Source organism: Leptodactylus fuscus, chromosome 2, assembly GCF_031893055.1.
Source record: "Leptodactylus fuscus isolate aLepFus1 chromosome 2, aLepFus1.hap2, whole genome shotgun sequence".
NCBI classification, from domain to species: Eukaryota; Metazoa; Chordata; class Amphibia; order Anura; family Leptodactylidae; genus Leptodactylus; species Leptodactylus fuscus.
In genome coordinates this window covers 175,545,397-175,568,647 of record NC_134266.1, presented here as the reverse complement: position 1 = coordinate 175,568,647, position 23,251 = coordinate 175,545,397, and the positions used below count along the sequence as shown (strand labels likewise).

At 41.0% G+C, this 23,251-nt stretch overlaps 1 protein-coding gene across 2 annotated transcripts in view; it reads right to left on the bottom strand.

The window, feature by feature from the left end:
* Positions 1-23,251, bottom strand: part of TSGA10 (testis specific 10) — a 43,540-nt gene that overhangs the window by 8,504 nt on the left and 11,785 nt on the right. The window contains exons 6-16 of one of the 2 annotated variants that reach the window (XM_075265185.1): positions 21,526-21,687; positions 20,352-20,525; positions 19,351-19,428; positions 17,881-18,032; positions 15,240-15,355; positions 14,952-15,097; positions 9,238-9,284; positions 5,650-5,818; positions 4,050-4,160; positions 2,911-3,096; positions 619-828 (exon numbers count right to left, since the gene is read on the bottom strand). In XM_075265185.1, coding sequence (XP_075121286.1) covers positions 619-828; positions 2,911-3,096; positions 4,050-4,160; positions 5,650-5,818; positions 9,238-9,284; positions 14,952-15,097; positions 15,240-15,355; positions 17,881-18,032; positions 19,351-19,428; positions 20,352-20,525; positions 21,526-21,687 — 1,551 coding nt within the window. The remainder of the gene's footprint in view (positions 1-618; positions 829-2,910; positions 3,097-4,049; positions 4,161-5,649; positions 5,819-9,237; positions 9,285-14,951; positions 15,098-15,239; positions 15,356-17,880; positions 18,033-19,350; positions 19,429-20,351; positions 20,526-21,525; positions 21,688-23,251) is intronic. The other variant, XM_075265186.1, reaches the window with a different exon arrangement.

The following is a 23,251-nucleotide window of genomic DNA, read 5'->3' as shown; positions in this document are numbered from 1 at the left end:
CCTGAATGCCCGCCCACCCTGCACCGCTCGGTAAGTTTCACATTCTGTTTCAGGCTTTTATTTTAAAACGGGGGGGTAGTTGAATCTAACTTTTACGGTTGGGCTCTATCAGCATGATTTTGCTGATAGAGCCCCTCCTCGCCTGCCGAGCGCTTCTGGCTGCGGCTGGCACGCGGGGGGTTAAGCGGCCGCTGGCAAAGTCTGCCTGCCGGCGCTTTCAATAACATATAATGCGCACCGGACTGCGGCTTATAGTCCGGTGCGCCTTATATATGAACCGAGACGGACTATAAGGCGCTCATGGGCAATGCGGCTTATAGTCCAGTGCGCCTTATAGTCCGTAAAATACGGTACATTGCTTATATTGACATAATCCTCATGTTCTACTTGACCACTACTCTGCTTTGGTATACTATTGACAATACAGGTAAATTTATGTGTGGGAAAATGAAGCGGAGTTACATTTCCAAGTTACTTAACAGGGAAGGGAATTTTTATCCTGTTGAACTTGAAATACGAATAATTATTATTAAAATGATATGTTATATTAAGATTTATTGATAATTTGCGCACATTGCAAAGTAACATAAGCTGGTCATTGTGTTTGCTGTAACATACCATCTCCAGATCTTGTGTTTTGGCACAGAGTTGGCGGTTTATCATTTCTTTACCAGAATCCAATTTAACACAGAGCTCTCTTGTAGACGCCAAGTCACTGAGGGCCGATGACTTCTCTGTTCTAACCTGTCGCAGTTCCTCTTCCATTCTTGCAACTGATTTGGTCAAAGTGCTTATTTGAGATTTATAAGATTGCTCTGAGGTAATATGCTGAAACCCAATATGAGAAGTACAGACAGATTAGAAGAAAAACTATAATAGTCTGCAAAGCTGTATGTTAAATAGTCAACTTGTTTCTGTCAATTATGGATCCACGGCCACTTTAAAACTGGATGTAAGGCATGTCTGAGGGAAATTCTTTATGGTTCAAATTAAAATAAGTTATAAAAATGTGGCCCATTTATAAACATAGTGCAGATACAAAGTGCTTAACCCATGGCAAAAAGACAAAATAAAATGTCTGCACTGCTTTTGATAAATGAGGTCCACTACTGACTGTCCCACTTATTAACTACAAACTTCAGCAAGGGCAGCTAGAGGCTCTTTGACCGTTCACCCTAGAATATACTAGTCAAAGGCTCTCTAGTTTGGAACCTGGAATTATATATACTGTACTCTTTTCGTTGTGATTAGTGCTTTGTCTAGATTTCCCTAAAATGGTTATTTTAGTAATATCAACTAGATATGGGCTAACTGCTAGATCTGTGGCTGTGTCAGAGTAGTAAGCCCTTCATTGGCTGCAACCACAAAATAACTTGGTGATAAAGTCAGCCAACAAATGTGGAAGTGTGGTCACACTTAAAATCCAGGATTCGATGGAGACTCCACCCAGTCGACCCATAGTTTCAAGGCTTGGAGGAGTAACTGAACCTCAATCCAAATAACTTGACTGGTTATTGGAAGACATTCCTTCGTATTTAAAAGACACCAATACATCAAGCTTGATGAGGTGCCTCTGAGGCACAAAACGATTGTCGCTTTATATATGCCCCAGACATACCTCCTCCGCATGTACAGATGCTTTTAGTGAAGATGAAATAAAGTGTTGTTGAGATTTTAAGATGTTTGGTGAGTGCCCTGCAATTTTTTTTTCTACTTTTTTTATTTTTTTATTTTACTTTGTCGACCATTGGTTACCTACAGAAGGATTTATCCAATTAAAGATCAGTTGATTAGAAATAGGCTTAAATGCAATACATCAACATGGTTGGATTGAGCGGGGCCTAATGGCAATTTTATATGTGGAAATTGTGATTATTGTAGATTTAACTTACAGACTAGAGAAATACAAATGGAGGGACCAGAAGTGATCAATCAGTTTCTAACTGTAAGACCACGTTTCTGCTAAATGCTGGCAGATTTCATACAAGGAAAACCACCTGATACCTATATTTAAGAACTGAGGAGCACTTTAAATCCATCATATCAGGCCGTGGTTCATTCTGACTTATTAGTTACATAAAGACAGAGCATCATGCCAACCCAAAATGTCTTGAGTTTTGCAGGGATAGAACAGCTTCGTATTTCTGAGGCAGGAAGTGATCGCCAAAAAATGTTATTTACACAGAAGGTTTCAGAGGAACAGAGGCTATGGGCTGCCTAGGTATGAATGAAAAATGACTTGGCAGTGTTCTTGTAATAAATATGTTGACAGTAAGCTGGCTAGATTGTTGAAGATCTGCTATGTAGAGCCCGTATATACGCTGTTGTTTTGATGTATATCTTATATTGGTTTGCAGGGTGTTTTCCCCTCTATGATTGAGGTTGCTTAATTGTCGTCACTCTGGCAGGGGCCAGAGGAAACATGTGGTACATGTGAAATGATCGTTGCCCAGTTTTTATGTGCCAATGACCGAATACTAATATGCTGCCTTTTAAATGAAAAGGAATAAAGAAGATTTTAACTACTGGTGAGTGCTGTTTTTTTGTTTCTACTGTTTGCTTGCACAATCTAATGGGAAGCAAAGCGCCACCAGTTTTGATATTAAGTGACTTCCCAGCTATTTTCTCTGGGGCTGAAAAAGGACTAATATGTGGATAAGTGCAGTGCAACCACTCAACCTTTTTTCTTATTGTGTAGTGGATAAAAGTGCATGTATTTTGGCAAAAAACACACATGTGCACCAAACCTTAGGTGGCTTGAATACTCATTGCCCTTTCACCAAATGAAAACTGTTTCCTTTCAAATTGGACATTTTCTTACTGCCATTATTTTCCAGCACTGTTCCCCTTTGGTTAAAACATGTATCACATTCCAAGTAATATAGCAGCCATCTTTATACAACATCTTACTTGTTCAGACTCCTGTTCTAAGACAGAAAGTCGCTCTTTAAGTCTTCGGCTTTCTGACTCTGCACCAAGAAGGTCCAGCTTTACAGAGTTAAATTCCTTCTCCAATTGGTGAAATTTATCTTCCCACAAATCTGCCTGTGATGAGAATTTGCGGTAGTTTTCCAGGAGGTCTCGATTTTCTTTTTCCTGCCAATAAAGAAACCATTTTCTAAATAATATTTTGTGAATACACAGACTTTATACATGTGTTTATGGTTAAAGAGGTTGTGCCATTAAAGTACAGGTTAAAATTTTGTAAACAGGCAGATGGTAAAGTGGTAGAGGGCAGGTACATTCCACTAAGATGGTTAGTATCTACAAGGTGACTGGCTGGAGTATGGGACCAGGAGTTAGGTGTTGTTGTAAACTCAGGCCGATACTCCAGTCCTGGGTTTTGCTGGCTGACTCAAGTGGTCAGCTATAAAAGCACTGAGGTTGCCCATGGGAAGGGGGTGTGGTCGTCTCTTGTGGGAGAATACCTGGTGTACACACTGCCCTGTGTGTGTCTGATGGAGAAAGCCTTAAAATTCACCTTGTGTGTGGGTGAGCAAACCCTGAGGATTTATTTTTCTTTCATCCTGAAGTAAGGACTGTTTCTGTTGTTCATTGTGTTATCCTTTTGCTGAAGAAAGCTATTTTTGATTTACATTCTTTGGACTGTGTGAACTGCCTCCAATAAAACCTACTATTCTGAGCTGACATCCTTGCCTCCGTCTGATTGACCTAGCAACCTGCCTACTCTAAAGGTCCCGTATTTACAATTTAATGTAATTTTAATAAGGCCGAAGAGGTGAAAACAACAAAAACCCATATACCTGTCCCCGATGCTCAGGGGTCCTCCTAGTGCAGTCCAGTCCTGCTGCTCAGCTGTCTTCTTTTGTAGAAGTCCTCGCCAGCTGTGATGTCCTGGGTCACGTGTGACAGGGACTTCCACCAGAAGAAAACAACAGAACTGCAGGACTATACTGCACTGGTATGCACTGGAGCACCTGAGACAGTTATGGGTGGGTTTACATCCCCTGGCCTAATTGAAAAATAAAATTTTAGCATGGACAACCCCTGTACTGTAGCTCGATGTAGTACATTTTTTTCCTACTTACTTTGGAAGTCACTGAATTTTCAAGTCGTGTAACATCAGTTTTAGCACCTTGAAGTTTTAGCTTCACATCCTGAAGTTCACTTTGGAAATCTTTGAGCTTATGAGTTAATGTCTATATATAAAAACAAACAATACAATTCAGGGATTTGGGTGAACATTTTCTCCTTTATCTTGAAGATAAATAAAAGTCAGGGGGGAAATCATTATTATTTTTTCTTCAGTTTCTAGTTTAAAAAAAAAAAACAATTTTCTGGTGCAAGGCAGACATTGTGACAAAAATTGTTACTTTTTGATGTTTAACATCCTACACACTACTTTTACATAAAGTGGGCAAGTCAAGCGGGACTTAGAGATAGAGTTCAGCAGATTCTGAAGCTGGCATAACTTAAAGCTCCAATCTATACCAGCTACTAGCTGTCATTTGAGTTTGATGAGAGTTTTTTGGAGTGAGGAGGGCAATATATAATTCTAATTTATTAAGCTTGATGTATCTTCATTCCAGAGCACAGGGGATCAAAACACTCTATTTCTATTGGATAGTTGGAAAAAAAGGAGCAGAATTTATCAAGATACGAGTCTTGATAAATTCTACTGCTGTTTTTCCCATTCACACAATCTCATTATAAAGGAAATATTTGGCTGCCAGACATATCTAGCATGAGAAGTAGAGGCATGTTGAAATCCAATATGTCAATCTATATGTCCACTGACATTTGAAGTCGAGAAAGTAAAGTCTCACATCTCCCATACAAGTAAGACAAAACCAACTGGTTTGTATGATTTTGCTGTTGTGTTTGGGTACCTTCATTGGTTAAAGTCACGCTAGTGTTCTCACTGGAGAACTGGCTAGCTTAAGGGAGATGCAAAAATATCCAAATCAGTAAGCTTGGGTATTTCTACATCTCTACAAAAGCGCATATGTGCTGCCCTCTATTTGCCAGGAAAGGCAACATGCAGACAAAGGAATAATCAGTATCTCAGCAGTTGACCCCACAGACAAGACATTTACAGGTATCAAATAGAAATATCATCAAGTACCTCTGTATAAGCAACGCCGCCCCTGCTACCTCTTGTGTCACCCCCTCTACCTCATAGATTGTAAGCTCTTGCAAGCAGGGCCCTCAGTCTCATTGTGTGAAGTGACTTTCTTTTAATGCATCTTTCTGTCTGTATTTGAACCCTACAAATTGTACAGCGCTGCGGAATATGTTGGCGCTATATAAATAAAATTTATTATATTATTATTATCAAGTGCTTAGTGTGTGAAATCTCCTTTTAATGGTTGAATAGAATATTTAAGAAGGTAACTTACAGTGTTTATTTCAATTTAGCAGAAAATGACCTAGTTAATGTTTATCTATATGCTTTGTATTAAGCAACGGACAGATGATAATTGCAAAATAACTAATACAATGGGACAAAGGGAGCTATTACACAAGCTGTCTTTACTTGCATTGCATTTCTCTACACCAATGAAGATGACCAACAATGATCAAAAATGCAAAATGGCTGTGTGGTGTCAAGAAGCACATGCATTAACATGAGTAAAAACACAGATGTGTCATTACACCCCAAGTCTTGGCCTGCTGAGGACACATCACCTGAATCTCAACCTTGTTCTTAGATATTTGATCATGCAGACTCAAGTTCTCCTGAACTACAGCCTCCTTTTCTCTTCCTGTTCGTGACAATTCTTCACTGATCTCGTCGATTTGGCGTCGTAGTCGACTGACTTCTTGCTCATGACTGCTAATAGTTTTAGAAGCTTGCCTAAATAACAATGAAGAAAAACTCTAAATTTAAAAATAATGAAAACTTTATTTGCTTTACACAAAGAAATGTGTCATCATGGGCCATCAAAATATAGGTCATGACCTATTTTTGTCCATTTTCACAGATCTCTCAATATACTGAATGTGGAAGAGGGTTTTAGGGAAAGAGTTTCCCAAATTTAGACCCGGCTGCGCTCTCCCTCAGAGGAATTAGGATTCGGTATACACAAATGGTATCAAAAGCGGATTTATTGTAAAAGATGATGCGTTTCGGGGTTTCGGTGCCAAACAACAAGCACCACCCCTTCTTCAGATCTTTATCCTTTCAGCTGAATAGCATATATATATATATATATATATATATATATATATATATATACCACCACCACATATATACTGAAATGCATGATCTGTGAAAAAGGGTGCCCCTCAGATGCAAGACCAATGTGAAAAATTCACGTTTTGCACCTCTTGTGTGAATCCAGCCTAACTTTCTACCTACGTGTCTACTTTCCATTTTCACTAAAGAATTTGTACTCAAACATTTTTGCCAAATATCCCCAACATTTTCACCTTAAAAAGAACTTTTCACCATCTCTACCAACTGCAACTCAATGTATCGTTCAATAGGGTCATATTGTTGGAGTTTTTTCTCTAGCCAAAACCAAGCAAGTAACAATTGAACTGTTCAGTATTAGAGATGAGCGAACACCAAAATGTTCGAGGTTCGAAATCCGATTCGAACAGTCGCTTACTGTTCGACTGTTCGAACGGGTTTCGAACCCCATTATAGTCTATGGGGAACATATACTCGTTAAGGGGGAATCCCAAATCCGTCTCTGGAGGGTCACCAAGTCCACTATGATACCCCAGGAAATGATGCCAACACCCTGGAATGACACTGGGACAGCAGGGGAAGCATGTCTGGGGGCATATAAATCACTTTATTACATGGAAATCCCTGTCAGCTTGCGATTGTCGCAAGCTAACTTTTTCCCATAGGAATGCATTGGACAGCGCTGATTGGCCGAATTCCGTACTTTGGCCAATTAGCGCTGGCTCTGCTGGAGGAGGCGGAGTCTAAGATCGCTCCACACCAGTCTCCATTCTGGTCCGACCTTAGACTCCGCCTCCTCCAGCAGAGCCAGCGCTGATTGGCCGAATTCCGTACTCTGGCCAATCAGTGCTGGCCAATGCATTCTATTGGCGTGATGAAGCAGTGCTGAATGTATGTGTTTAGCTCAACTACACCGGTGGAGTAGTTGAGCTAAGCAGACAGATTCAGCTCTGCTTCAATCAGCGCTGGCCAATTCATTCTATTAGCTCGATGAAGCAGAGTGTGCACATGGGTTCAAGCGCACACTCGGCTCTGATGTAGCAGAGCCGAGGCTGCACAAGGGTTCAAGCGCACCCTCGGCTCTGATGTAGCAGAGCCGAGGGTGCACTTGAACCCTTGTGCACCCTCGGCTCTGCTACATCAGAGCCAAGGGTGCACTTGAACCCTTGTGCACACTTGGCTCTGCTACATCAGAGTTGATGGTGCGCTTGAACCCTTGTGCACACTCTGCTTCATCAAGCTAATAGAATGCATTGGCCAGCGCTGATTGAAGCAGAGCTGAATCTGTGTGCTTAGCTCAACTACTCCACCGGTGTAGTTGAGCTAAACACACACATTCAGCAATGCTTCATCACGCCAATACAATGCATTGGCCAGAGTATGGAATTTGGCCAATCAGCGCTGGCTCGGCTGGAGGAGGCGGAGTCTAAGGTCGGACCAGAATGGAGACTGGTGTGGAGCAATCTTAGACTCCGCCTCCTCCAGCAGAGCCAGCGCTGATTGGCCGAATTCCGTACTCTGGCCAATCAGCGCTGGCCAGTGCATTCTATTGGCGTGATGAAGCAGTGCTGAATGTGTGTGCTTAGCTCAACTACGCCGGTGGAGTAGTTGAGCTAAGCACACAGATTCAGCTCTGCTTCAATCAGCACTGGCCAATGCATTCTATTGGCGTGATGAAGCAGTGCTGAATGTGTGTGTTTAGCTCAACTACGCCGGAGGAGTAGTTGAGCTAAGAACACAGATTCAGCTCTGCTTCAATCAGCGCTGGCCAATGCATTCTATTGGCGTGATGAAGCAGTGCTGAATGTGTGTGTTTAGCTCAACTACACCGGTGGAGTAGTTGAGCTAAACACACACATTCAGCACTGCTTCATCACGCCAATAGAATGCATTGGCCAGCGCTGATTGAAGCAGAGCTGAATCTGTGTGCTTAGCTCAACTACTCCACCGGCGTAGTTGAGCTAAACACACACATTCAGCACTGCTTCATCACGCCAATAGAATGCACTGGCCAGCGCTGATTGGCCAGAGTACGGAATTCGGCCAATCAGCGCTGGCTCTGCTGGAGGAGGCGGAGTGTAAGGTCGGACCAGAATGGAGACTGGTGTGGAGCGATCTTAGACTCCGCCTCCTCCAGCAGAGCCAGCGCTGATTGGCCAAAGTACGGAATTCGGCCAATCAGCGCTGGCCAATGCATCCCTATGGGAAAAAGTTTATCTCACAAAAATCACAATTACACACCCGATAGAGCCCCAAAAAGTTATTTTTAATAACATTCCCCCCTAAATAAAGGTTATCCCTAGCTATCCCTGCCTGTACAGCTATCCCTGTCTCATAGTCACAAAGTTCACATTCTCATATGACCCGGATTTGAAATCCACTATTCGTCTAAAATGGAGGTCACCTGATTTCGGCAGCCAATGACTTTTTCCAATTTTTTTCAATGCCCCCGTTGTCGTAGTTCCTGTCCCACCTCCCCTGCGCTGTTATTGGTGCAAAAAAGGCCCCAGGGAAGGTGGGAGGGGAATCGAATTTTGGCGCACTTTACCACGTGGTATTCGATTCGAAAATGGCGAACACCCTGATATCCGATCGAACATGTGTTCGATAGAACACTGTTCGCTCATCTCTATTCAGTATGTCTCTCTGCATTTATCTCTATGAACAGTGCAGAAAGGGACAAAACAAGAAGCTAAACTCTCCAATTATTTCTCCATTTTGGAAATTAGTTTTCCAACTAGCTAAATAGATCACTAGAATTTCTGCCCCTTGCTTTCCCCATGTAGTCCTTTGTTCCTTGATGATGGAAATGTCGCTTGAAAAAGCAATCTGAAGAGCGCGAAAAGGCTGTTGCCTTCTCGCCTATAATGTCATCTCTCCCTCCCAGGAGTTGTTTTTAAAGCATACCTAATAAAGGATGATGTTTTAGAAGAAATGTGCTGTTTGGTGAGTGCCCTTCCTTTTTTGCTCTTTTCTTTGAAATACTAATAGAACTAGCTAACCAGTGACTAGATTGGCTTCTGAGATGTAAATCCAATATTGATATTGCATCTAATTTTTAAATGAAAACTCCATCTTACCTTGTGGATTCTTCCATCTCCCGCAGCAAGCGTTGTATTGTGTTTTCCTACAGTGCAATAAAATTAAATGTATTTATTATCAGGGACCGGGGAAGAAGAGGAGGCAAAAACATTTTCACTAACTATATCCAAGTTTGTGGCTATATTTACCTAGTTTCTTTTGTAAACCATTTCTCATTATCAAACTTTTAACACACTTCATATCATCCTAAAGTGTGAACATCACATGTGCCTTTTATTTAAATACACAGCAGATACATAAGCTTAAAGATGTTTTTGATATTGGTGTACTATACTTAGTATAGGGTACCAATACCATGCGATGGCCCCCAACAATCAGGTATTGATGGCCTATCCTAAGACTATCAAATATCAAAGTCCAGGGGATAAGATATCTAAAATAATGAATACCTGATATACAAATTAACCGGTTAAGGACCGCCGTACGTAAATTTACGGCCTGCGGTCCAGGTACCTAAAGACCGGACTATTGTAAAAATACGTCCTGTCTTTAGGTACCTATTTTGCGGGGGGAGGGGTGCGGGGAGGACGGGGGTTAGGTGTTACTAACACCTAACCCCTTCCTCAATAACGTCCAGTCGGAACTGAGTCCGACTGGACGTTTTAACCCTTTCGATCGCGCCGTGAAACATCACGGCGCGATCGAAAGGCATCCGCCGACAATTGAAGTTGATCGGCACCCCCCGCGGCGAGATCGGAGGGTGCCGATAGCAGTAAAAGGTAGTCTGGGGTCTGGCCAGTGACCCCAGACTGCCCGGAGCCCCCACATACCTGGTGATCCTGCCAGGACCTTCTGATGTCAGGCTGTGCGTCTACACAGCCTGACATCCTGCTACGGAATGCCATGTGGGACACCTGCAGGCTGTGTCTCACATGGCATTCTATATCAGCAAAGTATTGCTGATTGAAGTGTCCTAAATGGACACATGATAAAGTAAAAAAAAATGTAAAAAAAATAAAATGAAGTGTATGAAAAAAATTAATAAAGTTATAAAGCCCAAAAATCCCTTTTTCTCAATAGAAAATGAATTATATAAAAAAAAAACTAAAAAGTAATAAAAACAATGCATATTTAGTATTGTCGCGTCCGTAACAATCTGTACAATAAAACTGAAATAATATTTAATGTACACGGCGAACGCCGGAAAAAAAAACGGAAAAAACTCGCCGGAAGTAATGATTTTTCGCCATCTCACCATACAAAATATGCTATAAAAAGTGATCAAAAAGTCATATGCATCCGACAACAGTACCAATAAAAAGCGCAGGTTGTCCCGCAAAAAATAAGCCCTAAACCAACTCTGTCAACCGAAAAATAAAAATGTTACGCCTCTTAGAAGATGCGATGCAAAAAACATTGATTTATGTCCCCAAATGTGTTTTTCCTCTGCAGAACTAGTAACACATAAAAAAATACTATAAATGAGGTATCGCCGTAACCGTACCGACCCGCAGAATAAAGGGAACATGTTACTTATACTGTACGCTGCATGGCGCAAAATTAAAAAAGTAAAACTCAATGCCAGGATTGATTTTTTTTTTTAAATCCAGCAAAAAAGGGTTAATAAAATGTATTCAATAAGATGTAGACACCCAAAAATGGTGTCATTACGAAATGCATCTCATCCCGCAAAGAATAAGCCCTTATATGGCCATGTCACCAGAAACATAAAGAAAATATAGCATCTAGCAATGTGAAGACAAAAACCCTCAAAAATCGCCAAATTATTAGAACACAACTGGGTGCGTCATGTAGGGAATATATAAGCTGTGCGAGCGAATATCAGGGGACACCCCAGATTTACAGCTTATGAGGGAACAGACACCAGAAGTGACCCCTAAAGTGACCCCCAGAGTGACTCCCCCAATCATAGGAGCTACGGGGACATAGTAGGGAATTTGGTGTCCCCAATGTCCTCCACACAGCTTATACATTCCCTCTTCGCCATCCGCTGTGCAGTCACGTCCGGGATACTAATACTCACTACACCCCCTGATACATTCTTTGAGGGGTGCAGTTTTCAAAATGGGGTCACTCCTGGTACCCCATGGAATCCACTTTTCTGGTACCTTACAGGCTCTACAAACATGACATGGCGTCCAGATACCAAACATCTGAATCTGTACTCCAAAAGCCGCATAGCGCTCCTTCCCTTCTGCGCCCTGCTGTACGTCCAAACTGCAGTTTATGACACATGTATGACACATGTATGACACTGGTGTACCCCCGGATAACGGACATAATGTCATATGTGGGTATAAACTGATACTAGGGCACAGCCGGACACAGAAGGGAAGAAGGGTCATTTGGTTTTTGGAGCACAGACGGTTTGGTTTTTGGATGCCATGACACTTTTGTAGAGCTGAAACGCCAGTAATTTGGAATCCCCTGATAAATTACCTTATTTTGGAAACTACACCCCTGAAGGATTTATCCAGGGGTACAGAGAGTATTTTTAACCCCCAAGTGTTGCTATAACTTTATATATATAACTATAACTGTAGTGGATTGTGAGAGGTGAAAATGACCATTTTTCCAGGAATACGTCCTTTCAGTGCGTAATATGTTGTGCCCACCTTGTATCAGAGATGAACGCTCTAAAAGCTGTTGTGCCTGGGATACCCATTTAACAGTTTTTGGAGTGTCTCTGCTGACGTAAGTCGGGCACAACATGTTGCACACTGAAATGGCGAATCTCTTTAAAATTTTCATTTTTAACTTCTCTATCAGTTGCGATTTCATTTCTGGAAACGAAATAAATGCAACACTCAAGGGTTAAAAAAATCTCGCTACACCACTTGATAAATCCCATCAGTGGGGTAGTGTCCAAAATAGGGTGACATGTCTGCGGATTCCACTTTATTGGCAATTCAGGGGCTTTGCAAAAGTGGCAAAAAAAACCAAACTGTGCTCCAAAAACCAAAATAGCGCTCCTTCCCTTCTGTCCCCGGTTGTGCCCAAACAGCCATTTCTACCCACATATGGCATTAAGTACGTTATCCGGGGTACACCAGTGTCATACATGTGGGCATACACTGCTATTTGGGTACCCAGCAGGGTGCAGATGTGAAGGAGCAATATGTGCTTTTGGAGTGCAGATTTAGATTCTTCGTTTTTGGACACCATGTCACATTTGCAGAGACCCTAAAATTGCCCCTACAAAATGGGGTCACTCCTTGGTGAATTCCAGTTTACTGGAACCTCCAGGGCTCTGCAAAAACATCATGGCGCCCAGAGGGTCCCTCTAAATCTGTACCCCAAAAGCTAAAACGCACAGTGGTCCTTCCCTTCTGAGCCCTGCTGTGTGCCCAAGCAGCAGTTTACACCCACATATATAATTTTTTGACCCCCGGGATGGCCCACTTAATAGTTTTAGGAGTGCAGGTCTCTGACAACACAAAGTGGGTGCAACGTATTGGGCACCGAAATGGCATATTTTTAAAAATTTCAATTTTCATTTTGTACATTAATTTTTGGGAAGCATTTTAGGCTCAAAATGATAATACCCCTTGATACATTCCTTGACAGGTGTAGTTTCTAAAATGGGGTCACTTTTGAGGGGTTTCCATTGTATTGATACTTTAGGGGCTCTGCAAATGCGACATGGCACCTGAAAACTATTCCAGCAACATATGCCCTCCAAAATCCAAATAGCGCTCTTTCCATTCTGAGCCCCAGCATGTACCCATACAGCAGATTTTGGCCACATATAGGGTATTGCCGTGTTCAGAAGAAATTGTGTAACAAACTGTGGGGGGCTTTTAATTCTTAAACTATTTGCAAAATTAAAACTATGGCGCTAAATGGACGATTTATTGGGAAAAAAAGTAATTTTACATTTTCACGTCCCAATGTTAATAAAATCTGTGAAACACCTGTGAGGCCAAAATACTCACTCTACCCCTAGACAAATTCTATGAGGGGTGTAGTTTCCAAAATGGGGTCACTTATAGGGGGTTTCCACTGTATTGGTACTTTAGGGGCTCTGCAAATGCGACATGGGACCTGAAAAATATTCCAGCAAAATCTGCCCTTCAAAAGCCAAATAGCTCTCTTTCCATTCTGAGCCCCGCCATGTTCCCATACAGCAGATTATGGCCACATATGGGGCATTTCTGTGTTCAGCAGAATTTGTGTAACGAACTTTAGGGAGCTTTTTCTCCTTTATCCTCTTGTGAAAATTAAAAATTTGGGGCTAAATTGACAGTTTGTTGGAAAAAAAGTAATTTTTCATTTTCATGGCCCAATGTTAATAAAATCTGTGAAACAGCTGTAGGGTCAAAATGCTCACTCTACCCTTTAATATGTTCTGTGGGGGGTGTAGTTTCCCAAATGGGGTCACTTTTAGGGGGTTTCCACTGTATTGGTTCTCTAGGGGCTCTGCTAATGCGACATGGCACCTAAAATTATTCCAGCAAAATCTGCCATCCAAAAGCCAAATAGCGCTCCTTCCATTCTGAGCCCCGCCATGTTCCCATACAGCAGATTATAGCCACATATGGGGTATTGCCGTGTTCAGGAGAAATTGTTTAACAAACTGTGGGGGGCTTTTACTCCTTTAACCCCTTGTGAAAATGAAAACTTTGGAGATAAAGTGACATTTTAGTAATTTTTCATTTACACATCCCAATGTTAGTAAAATCTGTGAAACAACTGTAGGGTCTAAATGCTGACTATACCCCTTGATGAATTCTGTGAGGGGTGTGGATTCTAAAATGGGGTCACTTTTGGGGGGTTTCCATTGTTTTGGTACTCTAGGGTCTCTGCAAATAAGGCATGGCGCTGAAAATTATTCCAGCAAAATCTGCTGTTCAAACACCCAGTGTCGCTCCTTCCCTTCCATGCACTGCCGTGTGCCCAAAAATCAGTTTACACCCACATGTGGGGTATTTCTGTGCACGGGAGAAATTGCACAATAAACTGTCAGATGCATTTTCTCCTATAACCCTTTGTGAATGTGTTAATTTTGGGTCTAAATGAATGTATTAGTGAAAAAAAATGAAATGTCTAAATTTCACTGCCATATTATGTTTATTCTTATGAAATGCTTAAAGGGTTAACAAACATCCCAAATGCTGTTTTGAATAATTTGAGGGGTGCAGTTTTGAAAATGGGGTAATTTATGGGGGTTTCTATTATACAGGCCTTTATAATTACTTTCAGAACTGAAGTGGTCCCTAAAAAATTGGTTTGGAGAATTTTCTTGTAAATCTGGAAAATTGCTGTTACACTTGTAAGCCTTGTGACGTCCAAAATAAATTAAAAGACAATCAAAAGATGATGCCAATATAAAGCAGAGATATGGGAGATAATATTTATTCATGTATTTGGATGGTATGACTATCTGCCTGAAAAGCAGAGAATTTCACATTTTGAAAATTGCAATTTTTTTCAAATTTCCATCAAATTTCCTAGTTTTTTTTATAAATAAATGCAAAAATATTGATTAGTGTTTACCACTAACATGAAGTATAATGTGTTACGAGAAAACCATCTCAAATTCATTTGTGTAAGTTAAAGCGTCTCAAAGTTATTGCCATTTAAAGTGACACATGTCAGTTTTGAAAAAAGAGGCCTGGTCTTTAACATACTTTTGGGCCTGGTCCTTAACCGGTTAAATCAAATCGGTCTTATTTATCCAGACTTGTACATACTATATGTAAAGCATTTAAAAATTGTGAAAATAACTTACTTTAACAGCCAGGCTGCTTTCAATCTTCTCACTTTTCTGATCCAAGCTGTATATTAAATTGTCCTTCTCTTTGTCCAACTCTTCAATGGTTTTTTGCAGTATTGTAATTTCTTCCTTCTGGAAAAGGCTTTGGTTTACCTGTTCATCTTTGAACGAGAAATGAAGCAACGAATTAGACAATGAGGCACATTAAACAGCACTACTTGGAAGAAGTAAATGTAAGCAAATTAATAAAGAGATTGATGTTGGCCATTAATCCAACATGAAAGACTTTTCTATATAACTTACCTATTTTATTTTCTAGTCTAACAATTTTCTCCTGTGCCAACTGCAGTTCATTTAGCTTCAATGAAAGTCGACGCTGAGCTTCATCTAAGGAATGTTCTGTCTTGTTGTTCAGCAATCTAAAATGTAAAAGGTCCATAAATGTAAATATTATCCAGAATAATATCAGCAAGATAAAAACAGCAAATTTCACAGGTACATGCATTAAAAAAATGAGTTCTGATGTTATTTAATACAGGATTGACATGGTAAGACAGGGCATGATATGGTAAAAACTAGCAGTGGAACGCATTGCATGGATCGCACATAAATCTGAATATATAAATAACTAGAGGGAGGATCCGGCTTCGCACGGGTATATTACATTTTATGTTTGTGTAGTGGCCCCATAAGAAATGTCCAATTTTGCACTGGTGTATTTTGTATGTGGTTTGTGTGTATGTCCATAAGCGTCATGTGATTATGTGTATCTCATTTTGGATATCAGTGAAAAACCTGTGATCAGTTGTTATGGATACCTGGAGTAAAGCTGTATCTAATCCTTCCCCGTGTAGTACTGTGTTTAGACGCAAGTATCTAATCCTTGTTGGTGTGGTACTGTGTGCAGATGCACATATCTAATCCTCCGGCGTGTGATACTGTGTGCAGATGTGTGTATCTAATCCTCCCTCGTGTGGCATTGTGTGAAGAGGCATGTATCTAATCCTCCGGTAAGTGAAACTGTGTGCAGACGTGCATATCTAATCTTACGGCATGTGGTACTATGTGCAGACGCGCGTATCTAATCCTCTGGCGTGTGGTACTGTGTGCAGATACGCGTATCTAATCCTCCCCCGTGTGGTACTGTGTGCTGAGACGCGTATCTAAATATCTGGCATGTGGTACTGTGTGCAGAGGCATGTATCTAATCCTCCAAAGTGTGGTAGTGTTCAGACGCACGTATCTAATCCTCCCCTGTGTGGTATTGTGTGAAGAGGTGCGTATCTAATCCTACGGCGTGTGGAACTGTGTGTAGACGCGTGTATCTAATCCTACGGCATGTGGTACTGTGTGCAGATGCATGTATCTAATCCTCCGGCGTGTGGTACTGTGTGCAGACACGCGTATCTAATCCTCCCTGTGTGGTACTGTGTGTAGATGCACATATCTAATCCTCTGGCATGTGGAACTGTGTGCAGATGCGCGTATCTAAACCTCCCCGTGTGGTACTGTGTGCTGAGACGTGTATCTAATTCTCTGGCTTGTGGTACTGTGTGCAGAGGCATGTATCTAATCCTCTAAAGTGTGGTACTGTGTGCAGACACACGTATCTAATCCTCCCCTGTGTGTTATTGTGTGAAGAGGCGCGTATCTAATCCTACGGCATGTGGAACTGTGTGTAGATGCACGTATCTAATCCTACGGCATGTGGTACTGTGTGCAAATGTGCATATTTTATGCTCTGCTGTGTGAAACTGTGTGCAGATGCGTGTATCCAATCCTTCGGCATGTGGTTCTGTGTGCAGACGCATGTATCCAATCCCCCGGCGTGTGGTACTTTGTGCAGACGCGTGTATCTAATCCTTCGGCATGTGGAACTGTGTGCAGAAGCGTGTATTTAATCCTCTGGTTTGTGGGACTGTGTGCAGACGCGTGTATCTAATCCTATGGCGTGTGATACTGTGTGCTGATCTGTGTATCTAATCCTCTGATGCGTGTATCTCAGTTTGGATATCAGTGTTGGGTTGTGTATGTGGCGTGACCGTGTGTATTGCTGTTGGAATATGAGTGAAAGACTTGCAGGTTTGTATTGGCTAAGGGGGGGGGGCATTGTGTTGGGAATGCTGTATCTCAGCAACGGTACGTCCGAGCGAGTTGGAGTCTTGTCTTAAACCTTCCCGGATACCTGAAGTATCTCTGTACCAAATTTGGTGAAGATCGGTCCAGTCGTTTGGTTCGCATTAGAGAACAGACAGACAGATGGACAGACGGACAGACAGAAATTCATTTTTATAATATAGAGAGATAAACCTTGCCTTGCAGCGTTTTTTTCTGTTGCATTAAAATGGAGCTAGATAAACTGCTAGGATTTACTGTATTTTTTTGTGCGAATTTTGCAATGCAGCATCCACAACATAGATGTGCAACCTTTCCACAGCATGGCACCTTACCTTAATAGTACCCCAATTATTATAAGGCTCATTCGCATAAAGTACACTTGTTGATTTTCGATGAAGGATCTACCTCAAATTACCGAAAGTGCATGTAAAAAAAACCTATTAAATACACCATATATGCATACACCATACTTAAAATAGGTCATAAAAATGAGATTTGCAGGAGCCCTGGCTGTTTGAAATAGCTATTCCAGGACAGCATGGCTCCCAGTATATGCTGAGAGCTGCACTGTTCACTTGCTATACAAACTTTAGCAGCTGCTTTACATACTTTAGTGCTATCCTATAGACTTCAACATGGTACCTAATGCCACCTCTGCACTTTATACAGCGAATGAGCATTACTGGGAGCCATGATGATCTGTGGGGGTCTTAGTTGTCTGACTCCCTGAGGGTCGAATATTGATGGCCCAGCCTAATGAAATGCTTAATTACTCATACTTTTACCTTAGTAATGATATTAAAAAATGTATAGATAAAAAATATACCTCAATGATTCACATTCAGATTTTTGCTGTCTCAGCTCATTTTCGGCTTCAGCTGCTCTTCTGCTAAGTATGTTTAATTCATTTCCCATAGATGATACTGTGTCCTTCATTAGGGACAGCTCAGACTTCAGGTCCATACGTTCACTTTCTAGCTATATGACACATTAAAGAAAGTCTTCAAGATAATGGAATATAGGCATCTGGTAGCAACTGTGAATGTATACACCAACTTAAGTTCAGAAATATAGGTTTTATAGTGTTTCTAAAAAAGGGATAAGTAACATGTTCATCTCATATTGTTTAATGTATTTTTACACTTGCGGGAAAAGGACTTTTTCAATAATGTTTTATTCCCAGCAGATAATTGAACATGTAGTCCTCTGATTGTTTCTATGTAAGGGCTTGTTCACACGGACTAAACGCGGCACGCAATGCGCCGCGTTTACGGGACGTTTGCGCCGCGATTTTGACAGTGCATGTTTGCGGTCGCGTTAACGCCGTGTAAACCCCCTTTATATGTAAATTTAGTTTTATTTGCCAAGTGGGCGGTAACCAAATTGAAGCCATTTAGCATTTCTTATTTGGTGACAGATCCTCTTTAAGCAGGACTGAGTATACTCACAACCATGGCAGACCAGGGGTCTTTGTTATCCCCCCAAATGACATTGAAACCTTTAGTCACTCCATTATTATATCATGGGCTTACAGATCTGAAATCTCCACTCATTTCTTACGCTAGGTTCACAGCAGCGTTCGTGTCTCCGTTCTGTGGTTTCCGTCTTCTGCATGCAGACGACGGAAACCTGTCAGATCGGGTCCGGCCTTGAGCGCCGGTGAGCGTTTTATGCTCTCCGCCGCAAAACTGTTTTTTTTTAAAATCGGACACAGAGTATTGCATGTCCGACTCTGTGTCCGTTTAAAAAAAAAAACGGTTTTGCGGCGGAGAGCATAAAACACTCACCGCCGCTCACGGCCGAACATCTTTCAAACCCATTCAAATGAATGGGTGAGAGAGTCCTGCAGATTTCTGTCTCCTGCCTCTGTTTTGTGCAGGAAACGGAAACCTACAGAACGGAGACCGGGCACAGATGTGAACGAGCCCTGACTTACTCAGTGTATAAACAAACATTGTGTTGATGGTTTTTATTCTGGGAAGTGTATGTGGGGTATGGGTGGAGATTGACCATACAAAAGATCACATATTTTAAAGTCTTAATTTTCTAAAATGTAATAGAAAACAAGAGAGTCTATAATTTAGGAAAAAAGAACATTTTAGTCACTTGCAGTCATACACCATTTTGCTGCATTTTCATGTATTCCTTTTTTAACAAAAAAAAATCCATATTTTTGTAAACCGTTATGTTGAAGGATATAGTAAATCAATTTCTGTATGTAAATTGTATCTATTCAAAAGCTGTAAAATAGTTATTTAGCAGAACCAAAATCTCTTGTTGTATTTTAGGTTCTTACTATTTGAAGTGATGATTGTAAATCCTCAATTTTCTGTTCCAGATGAGCTCTGTCACCTATAGCTGTTTCTTGTGAAATCTGCATCGACATGAAATAAAACAGTGGATTTAACATTCTTCAAATATGAAAAATTAAATAACAAAACTTAATTGTTATTCATCAGAAGAACCCTTCATATTGATTTGATATGTCATCAATTTCTAATTGGACGGAGCCCAAAAGATGGAACTGTCACATATCCTGAAAACTAGTGTGCCTAACCTCCACCCCATTAGGAAGAGATAACAAGCATAGTTACAGATAACACAAAATGATTTTTTAACTTTTTAACAATAACCATAATGGAAAGCAAAACCAATTAAAAAAGAAATACATATTTTAATGGCGTGTTGTGCTATTTTTTTTTTTTTTAAATGTTGGAATTAGCACTAAGATACCCAGAAATGTTATGTTTCAGGTCATAAATGAGAGAAAATGGCTTGGTCTTGAACTAGTTAAAAACTGCTAGTATATGGGTATATTGGTACAGGTTTGCTATCTTATTAGCCCAAATGTCACAAAAAAATTATGCTATCTGGCTAATTGTAGCTATCAAAGAATACACCGGACACATAACTATGGGCGCACTGTGTTCATGATGATAAAACAGCCACATCCATTGTGCGTTGTTTCAAGCAAACTAAGGCCTGGTTCACATCTGCGTTGGTAATCCGTTCTGTGTGCTTTCCGCACGGTCTCCACATGAGTCATACGGACAGGAAAGAAGATCGTGAACTAATTTTCTGTCCACATGTTCCGTGCAGAGACCGTGCGGAAAGCACACGGACCCCATTATAGTCTATGGAGTCCGTGTGCTTTCACTGCACACCGCTTGCCAATGCGTTCGGTAGTTCATCAGGGAGGGGGTCCCCATGCGGACTCCCCTGAACAGATTACTGACGTAGATGTGAACCAGGCCTAATATAAAATGTAAGGAGTATAATTTCAAGTATATCCTTTACCTTTAGTCGTTCTCTCAAGCTGTCTCGCTCTGTGGTCATACGTCGTAAATCTGAAATGGCACTGTCCCGTTCACCTTCCACACGCCTCAATATTGTTTGAGCTGTTAAACTGGCTTTGGGGGTTTTTGGAGATCGCATAAGTTCTCTTCGAAGATTGGTTATTTCTTGCTGTGCCTGCAAATATGCAAAGGACAAGATTTACTACACAAAATGTGCCTGAATTCTGCAGTAATTTTCACCTAAAACGCTGTCTAACATAAGTTGCACCATATTTATCTAGTATTTTAAACAATTTTTAGATACTTTATGGGTAGCAGCACACGAGCATGTTTCACCTATGAAACTCGGTCTGTCTGTTAGCCATATTTACCGGCTTGAACTTCATCTTGGGAGCGGGACTGCTAGCATCATAGATACCTATACTGTTAAGAGTTCTGTTCCCAGCATGAAGTTCAAGGAAATCTGGCTAACAGATGTATCGTATGAATAATGCTGCATTATTGCCCCCTCACATTATAATGCACCCACATATAATGACCCCTTACTGCACCCACACAGATTAAAGCTCTCTAACTGGTACCACAAAATACCACCCACAGCATAGTGCCCCCTTAGCACCCCCACACAATATAATACCCCCTTAGTGCCATTATATAGTATATTTACCCCATAGTTTCCTCCACACAGTAAAATGCCATACAATATAAAGGTTCTCCAGTTGCCTCAGCACTGTATAATGGCCCCATTATCACTACCACACAGTATGCTGCTTCAGATACCTCATGGCTCTGAATCTGGCAGAAGGTGGAACTGAGCAGAGGAATACAGTTAGCAGTGCTGAGCATGACCTTCTTATGCTGGCGCTGCTGGGTGACTGTCAGGAAGGGGGTGTGACTAATGACAAGAATGGAGGTCTGGTTAATCCCCTGAAAATAACTGCAATGCTCCAAGCAAGTATGCTTTAATATACAGTATAGCAGGCAATGTCAGAGAGCAGAGTGTCTATCTTTCTTTTTAGTTTTTGGTTCAATCTTTCTTTACACATTACTAAATCAAACCTCCAAAACATGCTACCCATAATAATCTAGAATAGGTTCAGTAGAGATTAAGAACAGATATTACTGTCTTGTTTTTTAACTAATTATATACAGTATACGGAAGATGTGGTATTTACCCTCTCATAGAGCATGTTTGTTTTGTCTCGCTCTGATGTCAGAACTTTAACGTTTGCCTGTATTTCTGCCATGTGACGCTCATACTTTGTGAGCATGTTCTGGAGCTCATCACGTTCCCGGGCAGTCTTCTTGACTTCAGGGTCGAACTGTAAGATTGATTGCTGTCAAGTGAGAAACCGTTATGTAAATATCCATACTCACAATCATGAGCATAGCTACTCACACACCTTTTAAACATACGGCAAATAGTTTGAGATCAGTGAGTAATAGAACTCCACACTACAAAAAAATGTTGAGGCCTGGTTCACATCTGGTTTCGGTATTCCGTTCGGGAAGTCTGCTTTGGGACCCCTGAACGGAATACAAACACATTAAAAAGCGGGTAGCTAAGAAACCACATGGACCCCACAGACTATATAGGAGTCCATGTGGTTTCCACGCGGTGTCCACATGAATCATGTGGAGAGAAAAGTGCTGCTTGCAGTAATTTTCTCATCACGTGATTTGTACGGAAAACACACAAACCCCATTATAGTCTAAGGGGTCTGTGTGATTTCTTAGCTAACCGTTTTTTAATATGTTCGATATTCCGTTCAGGGGGTCCCCAAGCAGACTTCCCAAACGGCATACCGAATGCAGATGTGAACCATACCTGAGACATAGTCCTTTATTTATATATTTTGCTTACTTATCTAGCGCCATCATATTCCACTAGTGGTAACTCTATACTTCAGCTAAAAGCGGAGATCGTGAGCAGGGGCTTCCATTTATAAAGTAATCACAATATGATATAGCTGCTATTTTAATTAAAACAGCAGTTCTTGCAGAAATTCCCTAGTCTACTGAAGGGCAAGTTTGCCAAGATACTGTAGTTTAGTACAGACTTTGCTGTTCAGGGATCTTGCTGCCAATTCCTGTTGTCAGTTTTTAAAAACAAGAAGAAAAGCTACACGTATAAGTAAGGTGATATTCACCAGCTGAGTAGGTACCATCGCTATTGGATCTTTGTTATTTTGTACAGCAGGAAACCATACACTGTACCTGTGATCAGAGACAGCACTCATCATAGGTATTAAATCCCTTTTGACATGGTCAAATTCTACCATTGCATAAAAGAGGTTGTTTTGCCTTAAATTTCCATGTGCAAGACTGAATGGCTGCCATGGGCATGTGGCAAGGCTAAATAGTAACATTGCCAATATTCCCATTGACTGTAATACTGTAAGGTTGTCTATGGTCATTCCCTTTGCTTGTGGTGTGACTGGCATATAACGTGCCCATGTTACATTTAACATTACTGGGAGATTTGCCAACTCTCCCGGCAGTCTTGAAGGTCATCCCTTCTTCTGGGACCCTCTCTAATCCCTAGATCTCGAATAAAGATGAATAATGAAAAATAAACATAAACAAATTATGCATCTCCACTTCCAAAAATGGCCAGTCTGCAAATATATATATTTTCCCATATGGCGAACTCCAGAGCGCCATGTTACATCTCATAAAAAATGAAGCAAAAAACTATCAAAGCAACAGACATTCCCAAAGTAGTATATCTAAATAGTACATCTGGCCCCAAAAATAAAGGCACCCTATGCATCCTCATACATTGAAATATAAAAAAGGTTATCGGCGTCAGAATATGGCTATTCCAATAAAAACATTTTTAAGGCCCTCCTGTCACTCATACCTTGCCCCATTTCTAAAATCAAGAAAACTCTTCTTCAT